Consider the following 12,348-nt stretch of genomic DNA (forward strand, 5'->3'; position numbering starts at 1 on the left):
TAGCCAGGATGGTCTCGATCTCCTGACCTCGTGATCCGCCCGTCTCGGCCTCCCAAAGTGCTGGGATTACAGGCTTGAGCCACCGCGCCCGGCCTATACTTGTAATCAATATGCACATCTGATTTTTTTTACTTATTTCATAAACATATATATATTTTTTTGAGACAGAGTCTCGCTGCTGCCCAAACTGGAGTGAGGTGGCACGATCTCACTGCAACCTCCGCCTCCTGGGTTCAAGTTATTCTCCCACCTCAGCCTGCTGAGTAGTTGAGACTACAGGTACACACCACCACGCCCAGCTAATTTTTGTATTTTTAGTAGAGATGAGGTTTCACCATGTTGGCCAGGCTGGTTTCGAACTCCTGGCCTCAAGTGATCCACCCACCTCGGCCTACCAAATTGCTGGGATTACAGTTGTGAGCCACTGCGCCTGCGCTCATGAACATTCTTCTATATCTACATAATCTTCAAATCTATCATACTTATGTTTTTTAACTTTTTTTGGTATTATAATTTAAGTGAATCTGTTCCCTCTGCTTACAAAAGCTAAGCAGAGCTAAAGACCCGGGGTGTTACATATGAAACAAATATAAGACGACTCTGAAAGGGAGAGGAAAGCGGACCAGCTAGGAAGCCTGAGATTCAATGAATGTTGTGGTGGTGAGTTCCCTGGGCTTTCTTTTGGCCTCATACTGATCATCCCTCAAAATGTTCTCTCTAGTCAAGGACCAAAAAAGGATAGCCTAGCAAAACAGAGATCTTGGAGACAATATTTAGAGAAACGGCTGCCCCGCAAAGGCTGAGCAGAGCCTAGACTTCCACCCTTGCCACACTGTAATGAGGCATCCCAATATGCCTAACAGGCGGTGTCAGTGGAAAGAAGCACCCTTGCTCCTCCTAGCCAAAGCGACATTAGCAGAGGTAGGACACTAGATAGCCTGCACGCCCTGAGCTCCCATCCCTGCCCTGCAGTGACAAGAGCCCCTATCCCTCAGGAGGCAAAGGCGGCTGAGTGAGCAACCTGGATGTCTACTCCTACCCAGCAGTAATGAGTCACGGCACCCCCTCTCCTCATCGGAACAGTGTCAGAAGACGACTACTAAAACACTAGATTTCAATACGATCCAAAGTCTCATGATATCCAAAATGATTAGGCTTCAACTGAAAAATCACTCATCATATCAAGAACCAGAAAAATCTCAACTTGAATAAGAAAACACATTAGCTGGGTGCAGTGGCTCACACCAGTAATCCAAACACTTTGGGAGGCCCAGGTGGGAGGATCACTTGAGCCCAGGAGCTTGAGACTAGCCTTGGCAATACAGGGAGACCCTGTCTCTACAGAAAGGTTTAAAAATTATCCAGGATAGTACCAATATAGTAATTTACAAACATATTTGAACAGTCCATTCAACTTTTTTTCTTTTGAGATAGGGTCTCACTACATTGCCCAGGCTGGAGCACAGCAGTGTGTTCATGGCTCACAGCAGCCTCAACCTCCTGGGCTCAGGCCTTCCTCCTACCCTCCCACCCCTCCTGAGTAGGTAGGATTACAGGTGCATGCCACCATGCCCAGCTTAATTGTGAAATTTTTTGTAGAATGAGGTCTCACTATGTTGCCCAGGCTGGTCTCAAACCTCCTGGGCTCAAGTGATCCTCCTGCCTTGACTCTCAAAGTGTTGGGCCTACAGGCGTAAGCCACTGTGCCTGGTTATCCCCTTCATCTTATAACATCTCACTAAACCAAGGGGACTAACACTTTACATTTTGTAGCAACACAACTTTGTTAATGGAGTTTTCTTTTCCAGATTTCTCATTAAAAATGCCATTATACCTGGTGATTTAACTTCCTTGAATTTTAATCAGATTCATTAAGATATTTGGGGATAGTTTTATCCTACCATGGTTCTATAGGATTTTGATGACTGAACAGGAACTACCATGTCCACATTTTTTACTATGTGCTTCTTATTGTGCTAAGCACTCTAAATGAACTTGCCTTGCACATCAGAAATAGATGGTGTTATCCTCATTTTATATGGGGAAATTGAGGTTCAGAGAAGTTCAGTAATATGTTCTAGAAATCACAGGTAAGTAGCAGAACCAGGATTCACCCCCATCTACTTCCAAATACCTTACTGCCATACTTCATTAATTTTGCACTTCAGTTTCTTATCTGTAAGATGAGGACAACAGTCCAAGAGCACATCAAAAGGCCCTCGCAGGTCCTTTCAGCTAATGAGAAAGGTCTCTTCACCCTCAGAGCCCCCATAGTCCTCTAGAGAATCCTCATTCCTTTCAGTGTGTATTAGATGTGTATATGCTTTTTCCCCAGCTAAATTCGAATTCTGAGTCTGTGATTCATCCCAGTGGTCTTCACTGGCTTCCTATATTAGGTGCTTAGCTGTTGAAGGAGGTAGAGAATATGATTCGAAATACATAAATTATACCAGAGCCAAATTTCATAAAGAAAACAAACATTCCACGAAGGAAAAAAAGGGGGCTTAAGAAAGCATGTCAGTCATAGGACAGAATACAGGCCTCACTAGGAAAATTAAGTGTAAACAAATTTGGGGAACACACAAATTAGGAAATGGTTATTTTACATAAGAATTCTTTTTAAAATTGAACCTTTTTAGAGTTCCTTTAAATAGAAAACCCCCTATTTGAATGCATTTAAGTGAATTAGTATTTAAATATGTACAAACTGAATGCGTAGTTTAAAGAAATATTACATAAAGATTTCCATGTGCCTAGAAATCTGCCATTAAACTCAAAACATGCTTAAAAAATTTTTCTTTTCTTTGAGACAGGGTCTTGTTCTGTCACCCAGGCTGGAGTGCAGTAGTGCGATCTCAGCTCACTGCAACCTCCACCCCATGAGTTCAAGTAATTCTCCTGGCTTAGCCTCCCAAGTAGCTGGGATTACAAGCGTGCACAACCACACCTGGCTAATTTTTGTATTTTTAGTAGAGACAGGGTTTCACCATATTGACCAAGCTGGTCTTGAACTCCCTGACCTTAAGCGAGCTGCCCACCTCAGCCTCCCAAAGTGCTGGGATTACAGGTGTGAGCCACTGCACTCAGCCTCAAAACACTTAAAAAAAATTATTTTTTTTTGAGACAGGGTCTTGCTATGTCACGCAGGCTGGAGAGTAGTGGTGCAATCATAGCTTACTGCAGCCTCAACCTCCTAGGCTCAAGCTATCCTCCTACCTCAGCCTCCTGAGTAGCTGAGACTACAGGCATGAGCCACCACACCCAGTTAATTTTTTAAATTTTTTGTACAGATAGGATCTTGGTATGTCACCCAGGCTGATTTCGAATTCTTGGGCTCATCCTCCCGCCTTGGCCTCCCAAAGTGCTGGGATTACAGGTGTAAACCACTGTATCCAGTCTAAGAAAAAATGTTTTAAGCATCCAGAATATAAGAGCTCTGAGGGCAGGAACCTTTGTCGTTGTTGTTGTTCCCCACTTTCTAAAACCATCACAAATAATCGTGATCATCTTGCTCACTGGCTGTATCCCCAGGCTCTAGCATAGTACCTAGCAGGCACTCCAATATTGACTGAATAGAAGGATAAAGCACCAGATTCAAACCTGTAATTAGAATTTTCCAATACTGGATTAGGCTCTTTGGTTTATGAGGATTGCATACTTACTGTTCTGAGACATACTCTATTCTGGTAAACATATATAGAGAGAGAGCCAATGGTTAAAAGCCACAGCCAGAAATTTACAGAGCTTTACAAATGTGTAACTGAAAATTAGTCAACTGTATTGTTTCAATGTTAATTTCTTGGTTTCCATGTAGGGTGAAGGACATATGAGAAGCCCTTATCAATTTTACAACATTCTTCTAATTCTAAACTTATTTCAAAGTAAACTTAAAAATTAAATTTAAAAAAATTAAATAGAAATACTTACTGCACCGAGTGATGGTCCGTATCTTCCTGTGGCAACTTTACCCACGTAACTGACAAAATTGGAAATAACACCTGAGAAACAAGTCACATTACAATAACTTAAGTGAGGTATAAAAATGGTTTGCATTTTTTTTTCTTTTTCTTTTTTTTTTGAGACAGAGTTTCACTCTTTCGCCCAGGCTGCTGAAGTGCAGTGGTACAATTTGGGCTCACTACAACCTCCGCCTACCAGGTTCAAGTTATTCTCATGCCCCAGCCTCCGGAGTAGCTGGGATTACAGGTGTACGGTTTTCATTTCTGACTTCCACACAGATAAACAGTGTCAGGTTTCAGTATGGATCACTGTGAGGATACAGGCATGAATACTTATGCTACCTATCATTTCAGCGACTTTACAGGGGATGAAAAGTCTGACCTACTGCATGATCTGCTGAGCGAGGGTCACTCACTTTACTTCTCAGTTACCATTTTCCTCAACTGTAACATGAAGACTCATTCTCAGGAATATATTCTCTGGGCTGTACTCTAGACACACTAAATCAGAATATCTGGGGTAGGACAACAGACTGGATACTCCCTTAAGTCTCTTTGGCTTCACTGTCATTTGAGTCAACTTGGCTCATTTTTAAAAACTTCCTATGGAGCAGGAATTAATGTATCTGAAACAGACCCACGGTAACTACAACATAACTAGTGCTTGGGAAAGAACTACACACTTACCTTACAAGCCAAAGACAATGCTCAGCTTTTTTTGAAGGACTAGGTACACATAAGTATTCGATGAACACTAATTAAGCATCTACTCTGGGCCTTGTGGTAGATGCTTTTATTTAGTGCTTTCTTTAACCCCTTATCATGAGGAGGTAAGTATCATGAGGTTTAGTCATTTCACACAGCTGGTAGTAGAAATAGGATCTGAACCTGGGTCTATCTCCAAGCTCAGTGTTTTTCACTACAGCACAGCAAAACTGCCAGATATACTGTTTCTAAATGTAGAGATTTTAGAAATTAATTTTTATATTGTATTAAGTAAGTACATTTTACAAACAGAGAGGTAAGTAAAATCTGACCAACTGTCACATTAGCAGCATCTAGGGACCTGTCATGCATGAGAATTTCCTAACTGAAATAAGAAAACGATACCATCTTCAAGACCATGGCTAGGAAGTGGTTCCGTGCCAACATACATTCTTGCAAAGAAAGACAGAACAAGCTCATTCTTGACAATCATATTGCATAGCTCTGATTTAAAGCTTTCTGTGAACCGAACACACCGGGGGAAATGAGCTTGCTAAAGGTTATTTAACAAAGACCCAGGAGACTGAGGCAGCCGGGAAGACTGGGAACCACTATCTATAAAATGGTAGGCCTAAACTAAAGAAATCAAGGCCCAATGAGATTTTAAAAATGACGTGCTTAATCCTAACTTAAAATTAAGCATACCCACATAATTCATATGTAAGAGGAAATCAGCAAAATGAGAAGCAGAAAAGGCACACCTCCACCAATCTGTGGCACCCTTCTCTACATACACTGTGAGAAACAAATACATTCTGAGCACTCACTACGTGTAGAATACGGCAGTAACCATTCCCTGTGTCCCTTCTGCAGATAGGTTAGAGTGCTTATACTTTCAAAGGCCCTGAGATTAAAGCATATTACCTGCAGATAGGTACAATGCCATGAACTGCTCTTGACCCAGAATATTCACTATGCTGGAAGAGAAGCTCCACAAAACGTACATATTTGCCGCCATGTGAAATAAGGAGAAATGGCTGAATGTTGACAGCAACATTGGAGAACAAAGGACTTCTACAAGAGAAAGAAAAACACGGTCTGGTAATCATGGAACACACAGCCAATAAAAATTATCTATTTTAAACTTTTAAAAGTAGGCTGGGCGTAGTGGCTCATGCCTGTAATCCCAGCACTTTGGGAGGCCAACGCAGGCAGATCACTAAGTTGGGAGTTCAAGACCAGCCTGGCCAACGTGGTCAAACCCCATCTCTATTAAAAACATAAAAATTAGCCAGGCATGGTGGCACACGCCTGTAATTCCAACTACTTGGGAGGCTAAGACGGGAGAATCACCTGGACCTGGGAGGTGGCGGTTGCAGTGAGCTGAGATTGAGCCACTGCACTCCAGCCTGGGCCACAGAGTGAGACTATCTCAAAAAAACAAAAAACAAAAAACTATGAAACAAATTAAACATGGAAAACAAAAACAGCTTTTTTCTTTCTTTTTTTTTTTTTGAGACGGAATCTTGCTCTGTCACCCAGGCTGGAGTGCAGTGGCGTGATCTTGGCTCATTGCAAGCTCCGCCTCCCAGGTTCACGACATTCTCCTGCCTCAGCCTCCCCAGTAGCTGGGACTACAGGTGCCCGCCACCACGCCCGGCTAATTTTTTGTATTTTTAGTAGAGACAGGGTTTCACTGTGTTAGCCAGGATGGTCTCGATCTCCTGACCTCTTGATCTGCCTGCCTCAGCCTCCCAAAGTGCTGGGATTACAGGCGTGAGCCACCGCACCTGGCATCAACAGCTATTAAGACATTTTATTTTATTTTATTTTTTTCCTGGAGACAGAGTGTTGCTGTGTTGCCCCAGGCTGGAATGCAGTGGCATGAACTTGGCTCACTGCAGCCTCAACTTCCTGGGCTCAAGTGATCCTCCCACCTCAGCCTCCTGAGTAGTTGGGACCACAGGTACGCACTCCCATGCCCAACTAATTTTTGTATTTTTAGTAGAGATGGGGTTTCACCATGTTTCCCAGGCTGGTCTTGAACTCCTGAGCTCAAGCAGTTCACCTGCCTCAGCCTTCCCAAGTGCTGGGATTATAGGTGTGAGCCACTGTGCCCAGCTTAAGACATCATTTTTAAAAGCGGTAAAAAGCTGTCTTAGTAAATCTCTTTTCTACTTCGTAAGCAACCCATAAAGACTCTCAGTTCAATTAAAGCAACTTGTCCTTATGGCAAAAGTTGATAATAAAAAAATAAGCAGTCTGGGCAACATAGTGAGACTTCATTTGCACTAAAAACAAAAAAATTAGCTGGGCATGGTGGCATGCGCCTGTAGTCCCAGCTCCTGGGAGCTGAGGTGTGAGGATCACTTGAGCCTGAGAAGCAGAGGTTGCGGTGAGGCAAGATTGTGTCACTGCACTCCAGCCTGGGCAACAGAGCAAGACCCTGTCTCAAAAAAATAAAATAAAAAATGAAAAAGTAAATTATGTTAATTATAAAGTTGTATGTAATATTTTCCTTAAAGAATAAACTTGTCGGCTGGGCATGGCAGCTCACACCTATAATCCCAGCACTTTGGGAGGCTGAGGTGGGCGGATCATTGAGGCCACGAGTTCAAGACCAGCCTAGCCAACATGGCAAAACCCGTCTCTGCTAAAAATATAAAAATTAGCCAGGCATGGTGGCATGCGCCCATAATCCCAGCTACTCAAGAGGCTAGCGGCAAGAGAATTGCTTGAACCCAGGAGGCAGAGGTTACAATGAGACAAGATTGCCCCCACTGCACTCCAGCCTGGCGACAGAGCTAGACTCTATCTCAAAAAAAAAAAGAATAGGCTCTTCTTTTTGACAAATATAATTTGTCAAAAAATATTTAAATATTTGCTATGGGTGAGGTTCATTTTAGGTATCTAGGATATTACATTGAGAGAGATGAGGCTGGGCACAGTGGCTCATGCCTGTAATCCCAGCACTTTTGGAGGCTGAGCTGGGCGGATCACCTGAGGTCGGGTGTTCAAGAACAGCCTGTCCAACATGGTGAAACCCTGTCTCTATTAAAAATACAAAAACTAGTTGGGTGTGGTGGCGGGCACCTGTAATCCCAGCTACTAGGGAGGCTAAGGCAGGAGAATCACTTGAACCTCGGAGGCGGAGGTTGCAGTGAGCTGAGATTGCACCACTGTACTCTAGCCTGGGCAACAGAGCAAGACTCTGTCTCAAAAAAAGAAAAAGAAAAAGAAAAAGAGAGATGAGGTCCCAGTCCTCAATGAAGGAGCTTACAGCCTGTCCTCTGCATTTTGCTTGTAGCTATCGATAGGCAACTCATCTTTTTTACAGCACTTTCATTAACTAAAGCATATTTCTTTCATATTATTTCTACCTTAAAATAAAATCAAACAAGTCCGACTTACTTGAGGCTGGATTCGATGTGAAATATCTGATCATTGTCCGCTGCAGAGAAGGTACTCTCCATAAACAGAATACAAGGACATTTGCAGCTATAATACCTACAAAATAAATATTTATAATTTAGGGAGGTTAAAAATAAAAGCAAAAAAGTCTTATCTAAATTACCGCCTTGTAAGATCTCTTCCACAATTATGTAAGAGTACTGTATACTTGGGGGATGGGGGTGAGCTAAAAAAAACCAAGTGAAATCAATGCTTTTAAAGTATCAGCACTGCCTAGGGTTGGTAAAGTCACAGAATTCCTGAGAAATCGCAAATGCTCTAGGAGCTAACTTCCTTTCCCTAGATCCGTATTTTACTTCTTTAGAACAGTTTACTCTTCTCAATAATAATCAGATCAATAATTTATTGTCTATAATAGCCAAACCAAAGACAGAAGTAATATATAAAATTAGGTTCTTTGGCCAAGAGTAGAAAAGCTAACATTACTCCTTTTTCCTCAGGGCATGGTATGCTTCTTAAACTTACTGCCGGCTTATGGAAACATATGTGAGTCATCTGTGTAGGTGAAGGTCAACATGTTTGAGAAAAATACTCATGTGATAGGAATTCAGGGATAATTTAGAAACACTCTGCAACTGCTTCTGAAGTCTGTTTACATGTGGGAGTTGGGTGACTTTCCTTTTTCTGTAAGTGTTGATGTTGTTAGTACTACTATGACATTGAGGTTTATTTGATAATAGAATTAACTTGTTAGATTTTAGATAAGAAATTAAGTTATTCTTGAAAACTACAAACTTTAAAAAATATATTAATTTTATGAATTGCCACAACTCCTTCACATAGCAGGTATTCATCTACTTGTTGAATTAAAATAATTTAAACAATTTTATTCCTCCAGTCTCTGTAAGCAACAGGCAAGTAGCACTTTCACCTTCTTCAATGCCAGTAAGGACTGATTTCAATAACATTCTGGTAAGAGGATTTACTTTAGAAAATATTCTTTGTCTAGTCCCTGGCAGCTGCTACGTCTCGGTGTTACCTGTGGCTTCTGCACTTGCTCATTCTGTAAGGCTCTCAGCTAGCCCCTGGCATTTCTAGTCTGTCCAGTTTTTGCTCTCCCACTTGAGAGGTGGGAAAGGAAGCTACATTTTTCACAGATCTTAAGACATTTTTCTCATTTTAATATCTGAAATCAGGATGCATCTTATAATTGGTGGTATGTGATAGCTTAATTGGTAGCATTTTTTCTTTCTCTGTAGTACATTAAATAAAATTTTATTGCATTTTGTTGAACTGATTCCATCAGTTGTATCAGATGTCTCACTAGTGGGGACTGTGACAGCCATTATACCATCTTTGGTAAATAATTACCCAGAACTCTTTTAAAGATGGTGAGAGGGACAGCATTTATGCAAAGATGGGAAAAGGGATCATACACCAGGCAATGAAGAGCGAAAAGCACTGTGTGCACCTCCCAGTGTGGAGCCTGGAACCCTGGGAAGGGTAGGCAGGCAGAGCCTCCTCAGAGGGACTGGAGTCTTGGGAGGGTTATCCTGCAGGAAGAGCAGTGATTCGTGTTGCCCAGGATTCTTTAGTTTCCTCTGGGAGAGTTAATCATCTTTACTATGCAGAGTGCACGCTTAGGTCTAGGTTGTCATACTCAGTGATTAAATATCTTAGGGTAAAGAAGACCTGAGAATAGTCTGGCCATGATCATAAAGATCGAATTGCCAAGATCATGATCTGTCAGGGCTTTGGTGTTTTACTCTAATTGTGGTTCAAGGCAAAGCGAGCAAAATGGGGGCCCTGATCCTGCCTGCTAGGCTGAAAAATGGCAACGAACGACTACTCTGCTTCCACTGTCAATTCCATGGGCAACTTCCTCAAACCACTGATACACAGCACACACAGCTTCTGGAAATCACAGGTACCACAGCACTGTCAAGAGGAGGGTATGTCTCTGGATAAAGTGATTACAATAAAGGAAAATACATGAAAAAAAAAAAAAAAGAAAGATAAAGGCCAGGCGCGGTGGCTCACACCTGTAATCCCAGCAGCACTTTGGGAGGCTGAGGCAGACGGATCACCTGAGGTTGGGAGTTCGAGATCAGCCTGACCAGCATGGAAAAACCTCGTCTCTACTAATAATACAAAATTAGCCAGGCGTGGTGGTACATGCCTGTAGCCCCGGTTACCCGGGACACTGAGGCAGGAGTGAACCCAGGAGGCAGAGGTTGCAGTGAGTCGAGATCACGCCATTGCACTCCAACCTGGGCAACAAGAACAAAACTCTGTCTCAAAACCAAAAAAGTGGGGGAAGATAACCAAAGACATCAAGGTTAACAGTGGACAAAGAGTTAACACTGCTAAGTTTTCAATCCAAATGCAAGAAGCTTTTCTGATAAATTATGGAGTACTGGCACTGAAACAGACTGTAGCCAAAATCCCTTACTTCATAAGCCAGTGGTCATCAAACTGCTTTCATGAGGCACCCCATTAGTAAACACCATCCATTAGTAAGAGACACATCCCATGTATGTATACTTATTAGCAAATTATGTACGTGAACCACTATAAATTCATCATAAGACACATTTAACAAATTTAAAAGAAATAAGAAAAGTGAAATGCACATACTTTCTTCTTTGTAAACCCTATTCTGAAGGCCAATTATAGATGAGAAAAACTGAGGCTGTAAAAGGTACAAGTTGCCAGTCAAATTCAGTGGCCAAGCCAGAAAATCTAGTGCTCTTTCTACTATACACCAAGACATGGGGAGCCAGGAGGATTTATTTTGACCTTGGTCACTCTAGGACTTCACACACCACATAAAAATGGCTTCCTTACTGGGAAAGAGCATATGCTAGTCCCCAGAAGCAGAGAAGAATGAGAGGATTTGTGGCAATCCTAGGCCTACTGAGGCAGTACTGCATTTTGGCTAAAAGTATGGGTGAAGGAGTCCAGCAGAAGTGACTCTGTCCTACTTACATTATAACCTCAGGAAGAGGCCTAACCTCTCAGCTTGTTTCCTCTTCTATAAAATGAGGATAATAAAATCTACCTGAAAGGGTTGAATGGGCCGGGTGTGGTGGCTCATGCCTATAATCCTAGCACTCTGGGAGGTCCAGGCAGAAGGATCCATCCCTTGAGCCTAGAAGTTTGAGACCAGCCTGGGCAACATAGTGAGACCTCCTCTTTCCAAAAAAATGAACAAAATCAGCTGGGCATGGTGGCACATGCTTGGGTCCCAGCTATTTGGGAGGCTAAGGAAACCAGGAAGTCAAGTATGCAGTGAGACAAAATTGCGCCACTGTACTCGTCTGGGCGACAGAGGGAGACCCTGTCTCAAAAATAAATAAATAAATAAAAAGGAAAAAAAAGGGTTGAGTGATGATGAAATGAGAAAACATGATTAAATGTAGCAGTCACACAGTGACGAACCAATAAATGGAAAACATGGTGAAAAGAGAATGGCCTTTTCAGGTCTGAATCCTAAGTATGTCACTTAGCAGTTTTGTGGCCTATGGCACTTTATTCCCTCATTTGTAAAATAAGGCTAATACCTCCTACCTCATAAAGGTTGTAGTGGGGCTTAAATAAGATAGTACATGCACCTAGTATGCAAATGATCAAAGAATAATGGTTTCCTCCTCTCTCCTCCTCTGAGAAATAGAAGGGCTTAAGTTTTGTATATCTCCACTTAGGAGGGATCTCATCTGCTTCTTCCTGACTCTATGGTAACTCTTGGACAAGCTTGGCACTACTGATTCAGGAAGGCTGCTGCTGTCCTAGTGCCTATCCTCACACCTGTGTAATGCACTGGACTACATCAGTGAAAAAGTAACAAAATAAGGATCTCTGAAAACTCTCCTTCATAAGAGCAATGAAAGAACTGGCAAAAAATGTCAGAATCAACTTTTTCAGAACTCTGGAAACTAATCAAAGGCTTATAGCAAACCAGGGCGTATTTACTTAAGAAAAACAGCTGAATCTCAAAACAGCTAGCTTTACAGCATTTTGCCATTCTCCTGCCTCAGCCTCCCGAGTAGCTGGAACTACAGGTGCCCGCCACCACACTTGGCTAATTTTTTGTATTTTCAGTAGAGACGGGATTTCACCATGTCAGCCAGGATGGTCTTGATCTCCTGACCTCATGATCCGCCCGCCTCGGCCTTCCAAAGCTTTGCAGCATTCTAACTTGGCCTAGTCCAATCCCCCGTTCTCTAGTTACAAGGTAGTCTTAAAAACCGAGGTAGCTGGTAGAATGGAGCTG

General features: G+C 42.3%; 1 protein-coding gene across 5 annotated transcripts in view; it reads right to left on the reverse strand.

The window, feature by feature from the left end:
• The window catches only part of PARL (presenilin associated rhomboid like), a 53,869-nt gene that overhangs the window by 6,360 nt on the left and 35,161 nt on the right, over window positions 1-12,348 (reverse strand). For 3 of the 5 annotated variants that reach the window (XM_077990609.1, XM_077990606.1, NM_001261549.1), the window contains 3 exon segments: window positions 8,076-8,171; window positions 5,589-5,738; window positions 3,928-3,998 (listed from right to left, as the gene is read on the reverse strand). In XM_077990609.1, the coding sequence (XP_077846735.1) occupies window positions 3,928-3,998; window positions 5,589-5,738; window positions 8,076-8,171 (317 nt within the window). 5 annotated transcript variants of the gene reach the window in all.

The sequence above is a fragment of the Macaca mulatta genome, chromosome 2 (assembly GCF_049350105.2).
Source record: "Macaca mulatta isolate MMU2019108-1 chromosome 2, T2T-MMU8v2.0, whole genome shotgun sequence".
Classification (NCBI taxonomy): domain Eukaryota; kingdom Metazoa; phylum Chordata; class Mammalia; order Primates; family Cercopithecidae; genus Macaca; species Macaca mulatta.